At 35.3% G+C, this 21,260-nt stretch overlaps 1 protein-coding gene across 2 annotated transcripts in view; it reads right to left on the reverse strand.

Annotated features, from left to right (window-relative positions):
* Positions 1-21,260, reverse strand: part of ACSS3 (acyl-CoA synthetase short chain family member 3) — a 157,173-nt gene that overhangs the window by 127,953 nt on the left and 7,960 nt on the right. For both annotated transcript variants that reach the window (XM_012442092.3, XM_012442093.3), the window contains exon 2: positions 726-870. In XM_012442092.3, coding sequence (XP_012297515.1) covers positions 726-870 — 145 coding nt within the window. The remainder of the gene's footprint in view (positions 1-725; positions 871-21,260) is intronic.

The following is a 21,260-nucleotide window of genomic DNA, read 5'->3' on the forward strand; positions in this document are numbered from 1 at the left end:
AACTCATCTCTTAATATCATGGTCCACCCAAGAAGTACACAAATGGGAAAGAATTCAAAAGAGCAAATAAGCCAAAGGAATGAACATATTCAAAGAACACATACAAAAGGGCCTGGGAGTGTCTAAAGGAATAACAGAACATCCAGGGTGAAAAAAAGGGTTGTGTGCATGGCCAAGAATTTTGGAAAATGAAGCTTGGAAGGAATGCTATGACCAGATTCCAAAGTGTCTTAGACACCACAGCAATCTGGATTTTACTCTCTGGATAACAGCATTTTTAAAGAAATACATTTTTAAGTGGCATAGAGAGAAACATGTTGTTTCTTAGGAAGAACACTGGTGATCATCTAACATGAGCAGAGTCTAGTGACAGGAAAGGCAGTTAAGGGACTCTTTCAAAAATACAAGATCTGGAGAGCAGCTAAAGGTGATGGTAATGTGAATGAAGAGCAAAGATCAGAGGAAGATTGATACATATTCTCAGAATTTGCCATTCTCTCCCTGTAACGTTAGCATCATTTAGCACTGTAAAACATAAACTGAAGGCTATAAAAACTGCCTACATGAGTTAACACACCTGTATTAATTTCCAGTGCATATCAAAAGAAAAACATGGCAACATATTTCAATGCATTAAGAGAATTCAAGGCTGTACAATGAGAATGTATGCTATTTAAGTGATTTCTATATGATTTCCAATATATATAAAAAGTTTATGATATTACCTGCTCCAGAACTTCTTTATAGGTAAAGGTTGCTTTAGTGTTTGTAACAGGACTGTCATAGATGATGGCAATCTTATCCCCTTTACCATTTTCAATATGACGATCAATGGCATTGTAACAAATATTAAGCATTCCTTCCACAAACCTGAAAAATAATTGAAAAGTAAAAGTGAATGATTGCTTTAAAAATATATTGTCACTTAACTAAGTTATATTTCTTGTTTGATAGAGCTGGCCTTAAAACAATGTTTCCTAGTGCATTCTATGTCAGGTAATGATATCTGTAAACTAGATATTTCAGATGGTACACAGTGTACTTTTTTATTTTAATAAATATGTATTTTGATGTCCTCTCTCTCTCTCTCTCTCCCCCCCATATATATATATATATATATATATATATATATATATATATCTCACACTTCCAGCTGATGACTTTATGGATTTTACTGCTTAGAATAAAACTAGAGTATAGATCACAAAAGTCACCCTTTTTACATAGATGAAATAAATTGTATGTAAGTGTAGTGAGAGGCATTGGGGATTGCAAAAGGGCAAATGGCAGATGTGTGACTGAAGTTTTGGTACCTGCTACAAATAGACCAACTTACTGAAAAATTCTTTTCTTCTCTGAAAGAGCTATATGTATTTTTTATTTCAGTTAAATGTGAAGCCTGCAATTTCACAAATAATCATCTTTCTGCACATTTGAAATGCTTCATAATTTGAACAAAGAAGGGACATTCATATAAAATATTTTTATAAACCTTTGCAATTCAGTGCTCTTCATCTCTTAATTGATCAATGTTTTCCTTTGAAAACACAGACATCATATAGATACATGGAATAACTGTTTAAGGAAATATAACTCATTTTTCCAAAAGAAAAGGCTTTATATATGCCACGTTTTTAGTAAAATGGGGATTAGAATAAAATATGCAAGTAAAGTAATGGTCCATTTCTTCCAAAGTCAGACTACCAAATACTGTAACAATGCAAAATAACAGGAAAGTATATTGAAGCAAGAAGAAAAGCTCTTTTTAAATAGCTGAGTATCACTTTCAGGTATTTGCTCAAAGAGCCCTGTGTGAAATGAAGCAGTGGATTAAAAGTAGCTATAGAGATAGTGGCAGCATTAAAAAATAATAGCCACAGAAAGCAGCAGGAGGAAGAATCATTTAATCAGGGTCAAATGACCCTATCTATTTCAATAATAGCGCATTCGACTGCCTACAGCTAGCACAGAAGTAATTAATATCATGATTCTAAATTCCCATGTGATTGACCTCATGTTTGTTCAAAAGCAGTACCTCTTCCCAATGCCCTACTCTTAGCAAAAGTATTTTGTCTCTTCCCCTTGACCCTTCCTCCATGAGTGGAAACTATGTCTCTTGATTTGGGGCTCATCCATGTACTTGCTTTGGCTCATGCAAGGTCAGCAGACATGATGCAAGCAGAGGCTAGCTCTTCTGCACCAGTACCGTCTCCAGGAACAGCCTCCCAGGGTATAACTGCTCCCTCCTCAACATGGCACCAAGAATGAACACCTGCAGGTGGAAATAGAGCCCAAAAGAAGCAGGGAGCCCACTTCAGCTAGATTCATGTATTGAAGCAATGCTCCCAAACACCTCCAACCTAGATCTGCTGATACCTTGACAACCTGCAGACACATGGAAATAAATTCTGAATAGTTTGTGCTACAGAGATTTTTCTGGTTCCTGGTTATACAGTATAATTGCAGCCATCAGTATCTAACACACTAAAAGGTAAAGTTGTCATTCTGTGGTAGAAATAAGGAAAGATGTTTTATAGAATTTCCCACAAAATCTATCTGTGTCTATCTTTCTTCCTGAAAAAAAAAAAAATTCTGACAGGGGAACTATTTATTGCTAGAATACTCTTGATAACATCATTATCTTTTCCTTTATGACTTCTACTATTCTTTGTGATCAATATTCAATTATGTTCATGACATTGTACCCAAAAAAGGGGCTTCCCTCAATTCTACAGAATTCACTTTGTCATTTATTTGCATTATTCTTCTCCTACTTCTTTGACAGTTCTTTTTCAATATGTTTGTGGAATCTTGTTTTCTTCATCTTTTATTGGCTGTGATATCTCACGTTCCATATGCATCCCTTTGCTCACGCTACAGTTTCTCCATGGGTGAAGTCTACACTCTTCTGGTTTCAACTTCCACCTTTATCTCCAACCCTAACCTCCTTTTCTGAGCTCCATACCTTATAGCTGAGAGTCTGCCGGACATCTTTACTTAAAAAGAGTAATATGCCTAATACTATACTCATTTCACCCCACTTCCACTTCCAAAGCCCCATCCCAACCACAAGCCTGCTCCTCCTGTTCTCTATATTTCAAGGAAATATGTTGCATCCAGTGGCCTGAATTAGAAACTCCAAAGTAAGATTTGTACCCTCACTCTCCATATTCATTTATGTGTAATGCCACATCTGCCTTTATTGTCTCTATAATGGTTTGGTTCTCTCATTGATTACAATGACTACATCCTGATTAATCTCCCTGTTTTAGACTTGACCCCATTCACTCAAGCCATCTCCCTATGCTGCTATAATGGCTTTGCTCAATGTCAATATTAGTATGTCCATGAAAGTATTTCAAATGGTGCTCAAAATCATTTAATAGGTTTCTATAAAGTTAAAAATAGAAACTATGTATTTCTAGATTAGTGGTCCCCAACCTTTTTGGCATCAGGGATTGGTTTTATGAAGTTCAATTTTTCCATGGACCAGGGGTGGGAAAAGGGAATGGTTTCAGGATGATTCAAGTGCATTACATCTATTGTGCACTTTATTTCTATTATTACTACATTGTAACATATAATGAAATAATTATACAACTCACCATCACGTAGAGTCAGTGGGAGCCCTGAGCTTGTTTTCCTGTAACTAGACAGTTCCATCTTGGGTTGATAGAAGACAGTGACACATCATCAGGCATTAGATACTCATAAGGAGCATGCAACCTAAATCCCTCACATGCGCAGTTCACTATAGAGCTCGCACTCCTATGAGAATCTAATGCTGCCCATGATCTGACAGGAGTTGGAGCTCAGGCAGTAATCTGAGCGATGGGGAGCAGCTATAAATACAGATGAAGCTTTGCTCACTCTCCTGCCGCTCACCTCCTGCTGTGTGGCCCAGTTCCTAATCGGCAATGGACTGGTACCAGTCCATGGCTCTAGGGCTGGGGACCCTTGCTCTAGGTAACATTCAAAACCCATTGATCTACTTTGTTTCATTTCCACTCATCCAACTTCACAACTCCAGGTGTACTGAATTACAAAGTTTGCAGTTCCTTGAATTCAGTCAGCTTCCACTTCTGTGGCTGTCCTTCACTTGACCACCACCCTCCCCAAGTAGTTCAAAAGCCCCGTGTAGGTATCTCCACCATAATAATTTTCACACTGCTTAACTTACAATATTGCTCCACTTTGATGTTTGCTTCATTACACTGTAATCTACCTGAATGCGGAGAGAATGTCATATCCTTCTTGTAGTCTTTAAGACTTAAGACTTAAAAATATACAATGTCCTAGGTTTTTTACTGTATTTATCAAGATGAGTAGGAAGTATATTTTCTCTGTCTTGTTTTGAAACCAGATGTCTCTAAATAACATTTTTCAAACTTTTACTTTAATACAAGACTTCATATCATGTTTGTTAACAAATTTAATTTTTAAAAACCTTTCCCTATTGAGTAGATATAATTATTAACCCCATTTTACATACAAGGAAACTCCTAACAGTAACTTGCTCATGGCAGTCCAATTACAGAACCAAGCCCTTAAACAAACAACACTACTTCTATAAGCAATACTCAAAAAACTTAAACTTGGATTTTTTTTCAATTGTCTGCAATTTTAAGAGTAGTTTAATATTGAAAATATTAACACCCTAGGATTTCCTTTTTAAAGAGTACCTTTAGACAATTTTTTTAAAAAAATAAGAGTACTTATGGAGGAGGCAATATGACGATCCAAATGGGGGAAGGATCTGCAGGCAATGTTACAGACACAGAACTGCTGCAGGAGATAGCAAATCAGCACAGTCAAGAGGCAGTTACAGGTAATGAATCTACCAATATCAATTGGCTAAGTTAGAGATTGCTTACTGTGGCTTACTAGACCAAGTGACCTGCAGGAAGCCTCCCAGCTCAAAGATTTGATATTCTACTATGACAAGTTTCTTATCTAATTTTAAATCAAATCATTTCAGTAAAGGTCAATTGAATGCCTTCTATGTGCTGTCTCTCCACCGTTCCTCTAAATTCATGGGCAGGTTTTAAATGGTTTGTCTCCCCAGATTATAAAAGTAACTAATGCTCACTGTAAAAATACTAAAAAATATATACTTTGGAGTATTTTTTATTCTTTCTATATACAAACATACTTATTATGTAGTTTAATAGTTTGCCTCTGTGTTGAGGATTGCATTATGAGTTTTTTCCTAAGGCCTGAGGAATTCTCAAAAATTATGGTAATGATGGCATAATATTCCATTCAATGGCTATTCAATGATAAAATTACTTCTGTGTTGTTACTAATTGTCTTTTACAACATTGTCATTATTTTAAATGATCCTAGGATGATGTTTCTTGAAGACAAATATTGGCCGCACTGTTTTCTAATTACATTTGCAGGCTAGGTTCCCACAATCAAACACATGCGTGCACGTTAAAATTGAATAATCAAATTGCTTTCTGGAAATACTGAATTAATCTATATTATCATCAGCACTCCCTAAATCTAACTCCTCTCAACACAAATTACTCTCAATCTTCTCCAGCTTTTTGTTTTGTTTTGTTTTTTAGATGAAATGTTGCTCTGTTACCCAGGCTAGAGTGCAGGGACGCAATTGTGGCTCACTGCAACCTCCACCTCCTGGGTTCAAGTGATTCTCCTGCCTTAGCCTCCTGAGTAGGTGGAACTACAGGCATGCGGCCACCATGTCCAGCAATTTTTTTAATTTTTATTTTTAGTAGAGATGGGCCAGGATGGTCTCAATTTTTTGACCTTGTGATCTGCCCGCCTTGGCTTCCCCAAATGCTGGGATTACAGATGTGAGCCACCACGCCTGGCCAATGTCCTTCAATTTGAAAAGCGAAACATAGTTTTAATTTTGGTTTCTTTGGTTACTAGTATTAAGCCACACATACCCTCCCCTACTTAACCTCCCCACACCCTCACCCACGCCTATGCACATGCACACACATCGCATAAACTTTTCTGGGTCTAGAGTGTAACTTTCTGAGATAGGAGGAGTTTCTCCATAGAGGATCTTTTAGGAGGAGTTTCTCCATAGAGGATCTTTTAGAAGATTTAACATTTGTGCAACAAGAATCTATGACTTCCGGAAAGTCTAGAAATCCTACTCTCATTGCCTCTTCTTCCTCAATCATAGGAAGAAGGATTTTAGTAATCAAAACTTCCATTAACTGAGAAGTGAAAAAGGATCTTTATTCAGATTCTTAAATGTACTTCACTCAACTACCTATATTTTGACACTCAGATGAGCGCATGTATGTAAATGTGCGTATATATATGCAAATATGTGTGTCCGTGTTTGTGTGTGCGTGCATAAAATAGAAGAGAACATAAAGCCAGGGTATGGGGAGAGCATATTTTCAACATATTTAATGAGGAAAAGACATATTTGCAATATTTAAAGAGTTTCTGTTAGTTAATAAGGAAAAACTAAAAAATCTAATAGGCAATCAATTTCAACATGATATCTACTGATGAATACAAAATAAAAATGACAACTATAAAAAAAGATGATCAACCTACTAGTCAAGAAAATGAACATTAAAATTATATGCCCCTCTGAATTGATATTAAAAAAATACATAGTTGTAGTGAGAGTGAAGAGAAAACAGTATTCTTGTATAATGTTGGTGAGCAAATAAATTTGTTCGGCAATTTAGGAGAGTTCATAATCAGTATCTACTAAGAGTTTAAATACATATTTTGCATCATTAAAAGGAATGCAATATGTATGTGATAGATACATATGAAACAATGTTCAAAATTAGCTTTTTACACAGCCAGAGTAAGTTGCCTGTGTGTTTATCTATGTTTTGTATTTTGTAAATGCAAAACAAATATTTAAAAATGCATTAAAAATAATAGTGGTAAATTCTGGGTGAGAGAAAAATTGGAGGGCAGTAATAGAAAAGGGATAGTCTATTTTTATACAATAAAACTTCTGTGTTATTTGAGTTATTTTAGCATGTATTTATATACTGAATGGGTGATTTAAATATTTTTAAGTTAATAAATATAAATTTTAATGGTCTAGCTTGCTTGGTTTTTGGTTTAACTAACTCATCAACTTAATCAGCATAACTACCATCAAATAAAAAATTTAAGTAAAAATATAATTTAAAATTTTTCTTCTGGTAAAAAGAAGCATTTCTTCCACTTACAACATCCAAGCTCAGTTTTATGAAACTAAAATCTGGGCCATAAAAATTTTGCTTCTGTCTTTTATTTTCTCAACAGAATCAACCTCAAACAGCTGAAAAGTCGATAATAAATGGCTACATGGAAACTTCAGATCACAAAGAGAGATATGCTATCAATCATCATTCCTGATGTCCACCGTGATTTTGGTTGCCTTCCTTCCAGGCATTTGTCAGATTGAACTTTCATACCTACTTCAAATGAGGCATGGCCATGTCACTTTCTGTGGCCCAGGGCCTCGTAAGAGAAGTAATGCAAGCAAAGTAGTCTCCAAGAGCCAGTGGGTGCTTACCAAGTATCCTTCTCCCTGCCTCCCTGACACAAAGGCCAATGACACCCCAAATGTTCACTGTACTATCAGCCTATATCTCTGAGTGAGGATAGATGACCTGGGACATATCTTCCTAATAACCCAGGATCAATTTGTAGGATGAGCAAGAAATACCCAGGCTATGATGTACTAGGAAGATTTGGGGGTTATTTCTGCAGCATATCCTAGGCTAGTCTGACCGATATAAAATTCTTAAGATCTATCAGTTTTGGCAAATTCAAAGAAATTGAAATTGTCATATTTCATAATTTAAGAGGCAGAGGGATACATTCCAGGGCAAATGAAATGAGAAGAATCTTGGCTCCTATAAATAAATAGTCACTAGAGAAATGTTAGATGTCCTTCTAAAGGAGTCAAAGATGCACCTTCATCATCTGAGCTCTCAGAGACTGGGCTGAGGGCCTCCCCAGAGCGATTTGTAAAGAAGATAGCTTTTAAAATTCCTTCTGGACTTCTTATTTTACATAATTTTCTATTTTCTCCTACAATCCTACCTATGAATAGCCACTGTACTCCAGCCTGGGCAACATGGTAAGATCCCATATTAAAAAATAAAAATAAAGAGGTAATTTTGTATTTTTCTTTGCCTTTTCCTCATTATGCCTATTAATGCACATCCAGCGTAAAAGCCTAGACTCAGCCCTTTGCAAGAATCTTGCTTGAATCTGATTTGTTCTCTTCTTCACCTTAGCCTACCCCGAGTCTGCTCTGTTTTTCCTAATGTTAACTTCAGCCCATTCTATGTTTGACTGTAGCCTTGTTCATCAAATAAATGAGACTGAGGCATGTATTTGGTTCATACATTGAGCTAAGTCAATGAACGTGTGTGGGTGTCTGAAGGGTTTTTAAGAGGTAGGGAACCTGTCCTCCACGGTCTTAAACTCTGGGTGCCAGAAGCGACTGGTAACAAATGTTCACATGATTCTTTTCTTCCCACCAATTTTTTCATCCCTGCTAATTTCCATCCTTCCCCTTTCTGAGAGCTAAAACTTTTTAATTTAAATATGTATTTACTCTTAAAATATTATAAAAGCGAATAAGACTGATACTAAAAAAAAAGTCTTCTTTCAGAGGACATGATAGGCTTTTTCTTCAGAGAGTAACTGATAGCTTTTAACCTGCAAATTGGGTTACCGAGCTACAGAAAGTTAAATTGGTAAAATCTAAAATGTTTCTCTCAATTCCACTATCCTCTCTCATTCCAAGAACAAAGCTTAATATATTTTTAACAGTGTGGCCTATAATATGAAATTCTCAAAAAGTGCCATATTGCACTTTGAATGAAATAACTGTTTTGAAAGCTTCCTCCAACACAACCATATTTAGTAGTCATAATGTTGCAACTTTGTCTGTGTTCTCAGTTACTGATTTCTGCACTTTGCATATATTTATTATTAAATAACTAAAAAGTTCAGGTTTATATTTACTTTCTGTTATGAACTTCCTTCTTAGAATGACGTTACAATTTATTTCCTTGATGACCTCCTATATACATGGGTCTTCATCATAATTTATAAACAAACAATAAAACAAAAGCCCTTCAGGCTCTTTTTCTAAAGTCAAATCAACCCAAAGCCAATATATTGGAAACAATTCAAAGATGAAGGCTACATTTGATTGTCTATATACTAAAATTGTGAATATATAATCTTTACAAAAATAATTCATTATCTCATAAGACAACAGATTAGAATCCCAAATATTATCTATAATAATTTTTCTATTCAAAACTGTTTTCATTGAATAAATTTGATAATAATTTTCTGTTGATTAGATCTGAGACTGTGAAGGAAAGGGAAAAATTATAATTGGGAACATCTCCACTCTCAAAAGGAAGACTGGTTTGCAATAACTATGATAAGAAGCAAAATGTGGCAAATTTTCTGACAGAGGTACAAACTAAGCATGACTAAGCACAGTGATTATATTTAAGAAAGATAAATAAGAACAAGTAAGAGCATCATTTACCTAATTACTCAGCTCAGGGTTCTGGGTGGCTGAAGCCTATCTCAGCAACTCAGGGCACAGGGCAGGAACCAGCCCCAGAGAGAACACCATCCTATCGCAGGGCACGCGCGCACAGACACACACACACACACGCACACACCACTGACTGGGACCATTTAGATATGCCATTTCACATTATGTGCACATCCTTAGGATGTGGAAGGAAACCAGAGGGCCCAGAATAATCCTACCCATACATGGGGAGAACATGCAAACCCATACATGGGGAGAACAACACACACAGACAGTGGCCCTGCCCAAGAATTGTTTTTTCCACATCAGTGTTATAACAAAACAAAGTTGAACAAAATGCTGTTATTCAAGGGCCTACCACATCCTATCATCCTCATTTTACATATGGGGAAACTGAGGTAGAGACAAGTTTCCTACCTGAGGTCCACATATAATGAGTGATGCACTGGTATTAGGTGTCAGACAGTCAGGCTCTGAGACTCAGTTATTCTGTGTTAATTTGAGAGTGTTCCATGCCTTCCATGATCATAATGTTATACACGTTTCATTGGCTCCTTTCAACAACCCCATCAGACAATTACTCTTATGACACAGATTAACAGATGAGAAGACTGGCTAAGGTAAGCTAGGAAGGCATAGCTGTCTGGCCATGGGAAGGGTGGGCAGGAGCAGGACACAAGTGGATGGTGATCACTTAGTTTTGAAACAATGAAGTGTTTGTGATAACAAAGATGGAAACAGGGAGGCGTTTGAGAAATATGGAATACTATAAAGGCAAATGTTAGAGGCAAACAGGAAAAAAGTAAGAAAAACTAATACCAAAGAATCCAAAGTTTTAGGGCTGGGGTCAGCCGACTCCAATTCACATGTCAAACTGGTCCACTATGTGTCTGTGCAAAGAAAACGATATTGGAACACGGCAGCACTCAATTGCTTTTGTGTATTCTCTGTGGCAGTTCTTGCTCTACAATAGCAGGACTGAGAGGCTGCAATGGAACAGGTCTGGTCTGCAAAGCCAAAAATATTCAATCTGGTCCTTTAAAGAAAACCTTTTCCACTCCCTTCTCATTGAACAATGAGAACACATGGACACAGGGAGGGGAACATTACACACCAGGACCTGTTGGGGGGTGGAGGGGTAGGGGAGGGATAGCATTAGGAGAAATACCTAATGTAGATGATGGGTTGATGGGTGCAGCAAACCACCATGGCACGTGTATACCTATGCAACAAACCTGCACGCTCTACACATGTATCCTCAACTTAAAGTATACTTTAAGGTATATACTTTTAAAAAAAGTATACTTTTTAATAAAAAAAAGAAAGAAAATGGTATGAGTGCATGTCCGGTTTTAAGTATCCATGTTGTTTTTTCTGTAATTTTGTGTTCTCAGTCTCTCTGCTTTCTGTAGACAGGGACTATGTGCTAATTCATTAATGGCACACAACATATACTCAATAATTATTTTAAAATAAAAGCTTGTAAGTGTGAATAAATGTGAAATGTAATATACTCTCCTGACACATTCACAAAGAAAATAAAGAGTCTTATAAGGTTAATGGTCAGTGCTCAGCAAAAACAATGACTTGCTCAAAGACTACTATTGCACAGAAACAGAGCAGGCTTTAAGTATTTTTAAGAGGGCATCACTTTGCTTTATTCATACAGTGATATTCCATCTAAATTACAGATACTTGGCTTCGGGAAGTATCAACTGACTATTCCAGGAAACTGTCCAAATTGGGTAATTGCTTACTTGGAACAGAATAATGGCCTTATGTTAATTTACCACTAGGGATATTGTTTTTGTAAAAGTACTTGGAAAGCACATCTCTCCACAGCACAGATAATTATTTTAACAGAGAAACCTGACACAAAGACAGAGGCATTCCTTAGTCCCACCAATCCTTTCTACATGAGTATGTATACTCAGAATCTGGCCCCATCACACCATCTGTAGCCAGACTGTCCCATCTCAACATGAAAGGACAATGCAGACATCTTCAGCCCTGCCAGATCATCCTGGATAAAAATCAGGTGAACTGCCAGTGGTGAGAAATGCAGCCCACAGGAAAAAGAATAGAAAGAAAAGCTTCCAGGAAATCAATACCTGTTATCTGAACTGAATCCACTGTCAATGAAGAGAAAAGGCATGAATGAATTATCTTAAAGGTTCTCCAGTTGTGAGTCGTGCCTGACAGTATATTCAAAGAAGTTAAGGATACATTTTATCTTGTTTGTTTGTATTCTAGACAAAAATGCAGGAAAAACCAAGAAGTAAAGTGAGAAAAAAGAAGTAAAGGGAAATAGGATTTGATTTAATCTAAAAAGGTAGAAAATATAAAATGATAATTAAGAGTCAAAAGTAAAAGATAAAAACATTTAGGTTTCAAAGAATAAGTATATTTAAATCAAATACAGTGCTACTAACATAAACTTAAAAGTACAGTTTTTAAAGGAAAGCACGCTTCATCAGTCAGTCCTTTTTATGATAACACTTAGGGACACTCTTCGGAACAGTGATCCCCAATCAACCAAATCAGAAATGTCACGATGAGCTTATAAAGAACCAAACTCCAAACAAGAGCAGGTTCCTAGAAACCAGACCTACAATCCAGGATGCCCCCAGCGCCACAAGTAGATAACTTTGAAGAAACCTCAGAATTAGCTAGGGATCTCGGAGGTAGTGGAAGGGAGGGTATACTCTCCCTGTGCCAGCTATTATTTGTTGGAGAAAACAGAAATATGTATTACTGATGATAACAGTAATGAAATGATGAACAAAGAAGGAAATTAGGAAAAGGAGAAGAAAGGGAAAGAGCAGCAGCAGCACCATTCAGGGAAGGAGGAACCCAACTAGCTGATGTGTGTTACGTTACTTTGGTTAAGGAGAAATGGGAAAAAGAGAGGAGAGAAATAGACAAGAATTGAAATTAATGTTCTCTAAACTTGAGGACTTTAAGACTATACATTTTTTTTCATATTACATCTTCATCTAACTATCCATGTATTTCTCTTTCTTTCAGGTTATAACACATGCAAAATGACATGCTGCAATGTTCTGATGACATGCTCCTCTACAGTAGAGGCTCCCAGAAGACAGAGAGCATATTTATTAACTAATTCTGCTCAACACTTAGCGCATGTCTGTGGAAAGATATTGAATACAAGCTCTTATTAAAGAGGGGGAATACAATCAATCATTTTAGAATGTCCAGAAAGAATTTTTTATTTTCATTGAGCCTTGTAAATTATTCTTAGATTGTTTCGGTAAATACCATGTAATAGGGAGAGATACACAGGGAACATCAATTGTGTCTGTAATGTTTTACTGCTTATGATAAAAAGATCTGAAATAAATGTGACAAAATATTAAGATTTCACAAAATTCAGTGTTGAGTGTCCTCTAAATCATTATTTATTCTTCAAATATTTCATAAGGAAAAATACAGTAGAAACTTGCAATATTTATTAATTTTTTGGAGAATGACTTGACAATATATATTGAAATGTGCTAAGAATTTGGCAGAAGGAAGAAAAGAGAAACATACAAACACATGCACAGAAAGAGACAGAGACAGAGAGACAGAGAGAGAGAGAGAAAGGGAGAGAGAAAGAAAGAGAGAGGAAAAAAACTTTGGAATGCCAAGCCCAAAGATGCAAGTCTATCTGCCTATTTATAATAGCAAATAAAGAGAAACCATCTAAATGCCAATATAATATAAAAGGATTAGGAAATAATTTTATATTCACCCTATATGTTAAAATATTCTGTATACATAAAAATCATGAATTAAAAAATGGAAAAACCACTTCTTACAAGTGAAAAAAATGAGCTACCAAATAATATGGATAATACAATTCTATTTTTTTATAAGAACAGAAATAGAGATCCAGAGAGTCAAATAGATTGACACAGATTCTTGATTTTTTAAAGGCATAACATCTACCCATAAAATATAAACAAATAAATGCAAAAACTGGTGAACCTGAATAAGATCCAAGTTAAGTTCACTGCATTATGCCAATGACAATTTTGATTTTAATAATGTACTACAGTTATGTTAGATGTTATTACTGGGGGAAGCTGGGTTATAGATACAAATGAACTCTTTGTATTATTTTTGCAACTTCTTATAAGTCTATAATTTAAAAAAAGAAGGGAAATATACCTAATATAACAAGATATTTGGCTTTCCTGTATTTACCTCAATAAAATGTAAAGTAATATCTACTTTTACAGTGGGGGGAAAAAAGGCATAAACCTTAATTTTAATCAGAATTGTTTCAGAATTTTGTGGGCAGGGGGAGCAGGGGGACAGAGTCTTGCTCTATTGTCCAGGCTGAAGTGCAGTGATGTGATCTCAGCTCACTGCAACCTCCACCTCCCAGGTTCAAGCGATTCTCCTGCCTCAGCCTCCTGAGTAGGTGGGACTACAGGCATGCAACACCATACTCGGCTACAATTTTGTACTTTTAAGTAGAGACGGGGTTTCACCATGTTGGTCAGGATGTTCTCGAACTCCTGACCTCAAATGATCTGCTTACCTCGGTCTCCCAAAGTGCTAGGATTACAGGCATGACCCACTGCACCTGGTCTAGAATTATTTCTGAATAAATAAATGTCAATGAAAGTAATTTAAACATAAGTCTCAGTCCTAGACCTTGCATTTATCAAACCTCTTTCTTGATAATCAAATTACATCTAACCTCCAACCTATACCTTGCACCAAAAAAAAGAAACACACACACATACACACAGACACAAACATAACATAAACATATACACAAAGATAAATCCAACTGCACCCACTAGACACCATTGGACATAACTTTAATGCTAAGTAAAACATAAAATTTGTATCCCTTTTTTCCCAGCTTTATATTCAAAATAATCCGAGAACTATGTTACAAACTACATCTTTGTTATATCTTTGCCAATTACCCCACTATCACCAACCACATTCCTAGATGAAGCATTTTCCATTAACATTTTGATAATTTGAAACTTGAATACAGTGCAGCCTGCTCAATTATCCAAGAACTCATTATCTAGCTGGTGCTAAGGAAACCTTTATTTTCTCTTTTCTGACTTGTCTTTCCCTCGCCTTCCTGCTTGTTATCACTTCTAACAAAAAATGAGAGGCTGCACAAAGGGATAAAATTAAAATTAGTTGTTTTTTTTTTAATTTATTAAAAGATTCATTAGTTAGAAAATGGCCACTGTTCACCAAAATGAGATGCCATGTACTCTGCTTTTTCACACCTCAGCAATCAAAGGCAATTCAGAGTAGAACTGATTGTAAAATAAAATGGATTTTATTACTCTTATTTTCAGAAAATAACTAGATAGTCCATATCACTTGTTATTACTCTTTTATTGAACAGGAAAATGAATACTATTTTACTATAAGCAAAATGCTCTTCTTCCTCACTTGAAGTACAACATTGTTTTTCAGAGTTAAAACTCTATCTGTACTCTCATCTAGTGCCTGGAATAGTGCCTGGTCCATAGAAGTCATTCAATAAATATTGGATGAATGAACAAAATAAAGAAGAAACAAATGCATTAACAAATGAATAAACTCCAGAACTAAAAACGAAATAAAACCCACTTGTATACATATAAAAGGCTAACAAACGTATGTGTGTATGTATATATGTATGTATGCACCTGACTTTTTAAATCTGTAACACTGGTATTATGAGGATAAAATAGAATTAATTGGGCAGGAAACATGACACGATGAGAAGCTGATACACTCTAAAGCCTAGTAAATCTGGTTTTTCAGCATAGATCTGCTATCTCTGCATGGCAAGTGAGCATTATCAAGTTACTTAACTTGCCCTAAATTCTTGAGAACTCATGCTTTTAAGAAGTTAAATAACTATGGTAAGAGGTGATGTTATTATGTACCAGTATGTTTTGAATCCAGTAACACTTTAACACACACAAACATACACACATAGAATACACACTTAGAGTAAAATCATCTTTTAGAATTTAGGAGATTTTGATATAATAGCAGTATTATACTATTTCCATAAAATAGTGTCTTTGAAATAATGTTTTTAAAAAAATCCTCCCTATTAAAGGTATCTTTACTAATTATAAATGAAAATTAATCTTTTTATAAATTAAGTAAGCCAAGATAAGAGAAAATTTCATCAAGTTAGGTCTACTAAGCCTGTAATTACAAATCACATTTCAGACAGCTGTTGAAATATTCAAGTGAAGTAAAAAGATGCTTATGCTAGACATATGTAGGAGATCTTGAGCAGTCGGGACCAAATATTTTTTAAAAACAAAATAATAAAATCAGTGTTATATTTTTCTAAAATTCAAGTTTTTAACAGATCGATAGGCTTTTACTAAGTAACATATTAAAATTTTATCATAATTTATAATATAAATGGATTCTAATAAGAAACTTTTTGACAATCACTTTTTTCATTCTGTGATTTTAATTTTTTAACATAGTTACTAAAAGATGACAATCTGATAACATAATATCAACCCAACTCTTAATCTGAAATCCTTGGAATCTGAAATGTGTCAAAGAGGCAACTTTTCCAGTTCATTCTCATATAGGTACAGTCAGCCCTCCATTTCCACAGGTTCCACATATACAGATTCAACCAACCATGAATCAAAAATATTTGGGAAAGATTAATTTAAAATAATTAAAAAATACAAATTTTAAAAATATAGTATACCAATTATTTACGTAGCGCTTACATTGTTTTACGTATTATAAGTAAACTAAAGATGCTTTTAAGTATACAAGGGCATGTGCATAGGTTACATGCAGATACTACACTATTTTATACAAGGGACTTGAGCATCTGCAGATTTTGGTATCTGCAGGGAGTGGGTGCTATTCTGGAATCTATCCCCTGCAGACACTGAGGGATGACTGTACTTGGTCAGTACCACATAGGTTAGGTATTTCCCTACTTACAGTATATATGTATTTGTCTTGATAAATGGAAACCCCTGGATTGTAAAATATCCTCCACTACAGCATAAAGATCAATGAATGAGTTAAGGAGAGGCAGCAGAAGCCAACTGCCTCAAAATAAAACTTAGACTCAAAGCTTGATGACAAAACTTCAAACTCTTTGGTTCCTTGATAGAGGATTTGTGGATTATTTGGGGTTCTGATTGGATAAGTGACTCAGGTAGTATCTACCCACAATTTACACAAAAAAATCAGATGTAGGAGATGGATTAAGAAGGTAAATCTGTGTATGCTAAAGTTTTAATATCAGTTCAACTGATATACAGAAGGCTCTGTGCATTCTACTGTGAAGATAACGAATATAATTTAGACCTGAACCCTACTGTCCTATTACTGAGTGATGACTTACCAATTTGTTGGTATAAGTATCAATAGAGTGTGAGCTTACACACTAGATGTGTAGTGACAAAATGGAGATGAGTATTGAGCATTTTTGCCAAACTCACTTAAAGGAAAACAAGATTGCTTCTTAGGAAAGAACCACTAAAGATTTTAAGGTAAAATCCTTAGAGACACTGAAAGGAGATGAAATCAAAAAGACATGTCCAAGTTGGCTCTGGAAAACAGTGAGGACTTACATTCCTCTAAGAGGAGAGCGGAAGACACTCAGAAACAGAGAACAAATAAAGCAAAGGGAAGTTAAATCCCTGATTAACAATTTTAAGAATGCTACATTGCTCTCACGTTTTTTTCACTCTCCAGGTTCTGTTATGCAAAACAGAAGGTAGAGAACATAGCTACAATTTATAACTGAAATTAGACTCTACAGTGTTACCAACTGGGTTGAAAACATTAAGTCCCCCACTGTATGCCTTCAGACAAGCCACTTGTCTTTCTGGGCATTTGTTTACAGTGTTATAAAAATACATTATAAAAGTTGTTGGGAAGATTAAAAGCATAGGGCCTGACACAAATCAAATTCTTCATAATTAGTACTATAACAACAGTACTATGTCTTTGCTATTGTTGTTATTACTGTCACCATTATCGACGATAATACATCAGGTTACAGAAAGGAATGACTCAGTAACAAGCTAGAGAATAATCACGTGTGAGTTTCCTTCTCATTCGATTACAGACTCTCCACATATTTCATTATAGTTTGACTCATCCCATAAACACTCAAAGGAAGCATTTAACATTTTTCGATCACTTGTTTTCCGAAGTTTGGCAACATCTGTGGAATAACATAGGCGAAAGACACACAACTAATTGTCCTTGCACTGGATTCCTAAAAAATGGGATATTCTTATTAGAACTAAGAGAGCCAGATGCAATGCAGTTTCTGAGAAATATATCTCTGCACTTGACAGATGCCATTTATCAACGTTTGCCCACCTGTATATCTTCCGCTTGAAAATGCAGAAGGGAATTAGGATCAAGATAAAAAACAATGAAAGAAAAACAAATAGAAATACTACACATCAATGCATTTAAAAGTAAATAAAACCAGTGACTTACATATAATGAAATCCTATTTTTTATTTTATTGAGAGGTTGGAGGAAAAAAATTCCAAGTGTTCATAATTAGATAAATTAGTTAGGCTATATATATCATGTTCTTATAAAAATGACATTAAAGCATACTACAAGCAATGAATAATGTGGTTATTATAGATTTTCCTTAAGCCAGAAAACCAACAGGTTTTAAGGAAGAGATTAATATTGCTTTCTACTGTCCAGGAAACATTTTTTTAAAAGCTGTCAAGCCATTTAAAGCTCCCTTCCTCCCACCTTTAGGATTGTCATACACAATAAAAAATTAAAAGTTTATTTTTTCAAAGAACAGCTATTTTTATTCCATATCTAGAATGTTTTGGACATGTAGACCCAAATTTTAAAAACTCTTCTATCACTATTTACAATTAAAAAAAAAAAAAAGCAAAACTTAAAAAACAGTTTCAGTGGAAAAGGGTTTAAAAAATAAAGAAAACCTAAAATTAATTGAGGCTATTATCAACAAGCAATAGAATATATTTAGGAACACAGATGCTAAATTCAGCCTGCCTGGGTTAAAATCTTAGCTCTGCTATTTACTAGGTTTATAAGTTTAGGCAAGTTTCTTAAGAAACTGTATCTCTATTTCCAAACTCTTTAAACAAGCATAAAAATTGGCCCTACCTTACATGGTTGTTATAAATATTAAATAAATTAAAGCACTTAGTATTATATCTAGTTCATACTATGGAGACAACAAAAAGGTTAGCTGTTAGTGTGTTTCATGATAACAGTTGTTTTTATAACAGATAATAAAAAGGTTGGCTGTTTTATTATACTCTTGACAATATTTATGTACTTTAGCACACTAAATTATCCCAACAGTCATATAAATTTATTATTTCTCCCTGAATCAGTAAGGACCGACTGGATTACGCCAAACAATAACTATTGCAAAATCTCTTAACTTGCAAAAAATCAATGTTTATTTCTCACTCATGCCCCAACATTGTGGATTCAGGCAGACTCCTCAAAACATTGTCACCTATACATTTTTGCTCAGCAATCTAAACTACTTCTATTCTACATGTACTTCCACAATGGCCATGGCAGATGAGAAAGAACTAAGAATTGAAGCTCTGTCAATTAACTAAGTGAAAAGCCTTACTCCTCTTATTGCAGTGGCCAAAGCTAATCACATAGCCACGTCCATGTTGGGAAGACCATCTTCCTACATATAAACAGAGAAGAACGGATGAGAAAAGAAACAACATAAAAAATAGTAATACCCATCACAGTATGCATTTTATAAATTCTTCCATATTATAATCATTTGGACCAAGGTACTTTTCAAAGAGTAGAGCCAAGATTTTGAACCAGAAATCAGTTTGTTTTCTCCATCAGTTTGTTCATTCATCCAATATTTATTGAATGACTTCTATGGACCAGGCACTATTCCAGGCACTAGATGAGAGTACAGATAGAGTTTTAACTCTGAAAAACAATCTCCACGTGATTCTCAACATTTTTCCCTCCCAACTGCCAAAATTAGGGTATTCAACAAATTCCATTGATAACAGTGACAAACTTCATCTGGACTTAAGGAGGGAGAGTTAGGAGGGAGAGTTAGAGGAAGGCACAGTCAAGGTATTTGTGGTTTATTAGAGAAAAATACCTCTCAATTGAAAAAATCAATGGAAGTCCATGAAAATAAAAGAATGTGGAAAAAAAGCAAAGTGAGATTTGTGCAAAAGTGAACTTTTCTAAGCTCCCATGCACTCATTAAAGTTATTTAGCAAATGGTCAATAATATCGAGGGACTAATTTTTTTTTAATCTTACTAAATTTTTCTACAGATATGTATACTGGCCAGGTCTACAGTAGAAACTAAGCATTCATTTTCTTCTTCCTCCTCCTCCTGCTCTTCTCTTTCTTCTTCATTTTCCCAAATTTTGTTTTACTTAACTGCTGCATCCACTTAGGAATGACATCTTGAAAGATTATACTTGGCAAGTGTTGTTATTCTAGCATCAACACCTTAGGAGAAGCTATTCCTATTGTCCAGAGTCAGGTCATAAGTCAAAGACCTACGGACTTTAATTGCGTTTCTATCTTCTAAAGGCCATTAATGTTTTAAATTATTAAAGCCATATAATTAAACTCTATCCCTGTCTAATTTAGTATTTGAAAGAGCTTCCTTTTTTTATTATCTTCATATTTCCAACCGGACTCCTTCAAACTCAAAATTCACAAACTTTAATTTTCCTAAGATCTTATAAGAATAATATCACTCCTGGCCGGGCGCGGTGGCTCAAGCCTGTAATCCCAGCACTTTGGGAGGCCGAGGCGGGTGGATCACGAGGTCAAGAAATCGAGACCATCCTGGTCAACATAGTGAAACCCCGTCTCTACTAATACAAAAAATTAGCTGGGCATGGTGGCGCGTGCCTGTAATCCCAGCTACTCAGGAGGCTGAGGCAGGAGAATTGCCTGAACCCAGGAGGCGGAGGTTGCGGTGAGCCGAGATCGCGCCATTGCGCTCCAGACTGGGTAACAAGAGCGAAACTCCGTCTCAAAAAAAAAAAAAAAAAAAAAAAAAAAGAATAATATCACTCCTTTCTATGCACTGTTCCTTACCTCATTCAGCTAAAATACTGACAAAAGCAAATATAATACCTTTAATATAACAAGTTCCCTATCCACACAGTTTAAAGGAGTTTCATATTCACATATACTTGAAACTATAATTTAGATAAGTTATTACATTCCTATATATAATTGCAAAGATTCATTAGCCTCCCACACTTTTTTTTTTTTTTGCAAATGTCACACCACGATGGAAAACAATGATCTCCTTCATGGAGTTGCTGCTTGTTGCTTATGAAAGTAGAATAAAAAAAAAATAAAATAAAAGCAGCAGCAGAAGCAAATAACTCCAACCACTGGATTTTTTTTTTCTCTCAAATAATACTATATGGCATGAACAAAAGAAAGGTAAGCCACTTTTCAGGAAGTGGTAAGAGTTTGGATTTTCCCCCATCACCTGGTAGTTGATAAGTTACAGCTGATTGAATTACCATTGTTCACTGATTGTGCCATTTGCCAGGCAATCCATCCTTGCTTATGTATTTGCAGCATCCCTGTAGTTCACTCTGTTCTGTCCTTAAGGTTCAGCAGCGTGACAGGCTGAGAAAATTAGATACGGCACAGCACCAAGCTGCTGACCTTCAGAATATAAAATAAGGCCCATCTTTTAAAATTGGTC

This window comes from Aotus nancymaae, unplaced genomic scaffold (genome assembly GCF_030222135.1).
Source record: "Aotus nancymaae isolate 86718 unplaced genomic scaffold, 86718_ANA_hifiasm-v0.15.2.pri h1tg000016l, whole genome shotgun sequence".
Classification (NCBI taxonomy): domain Eukaryota; kingdom Metazoa; phylum Chordata; class Mammalia; order Primates; family Aotidae; genus Aotus; species Aotus nancymaae.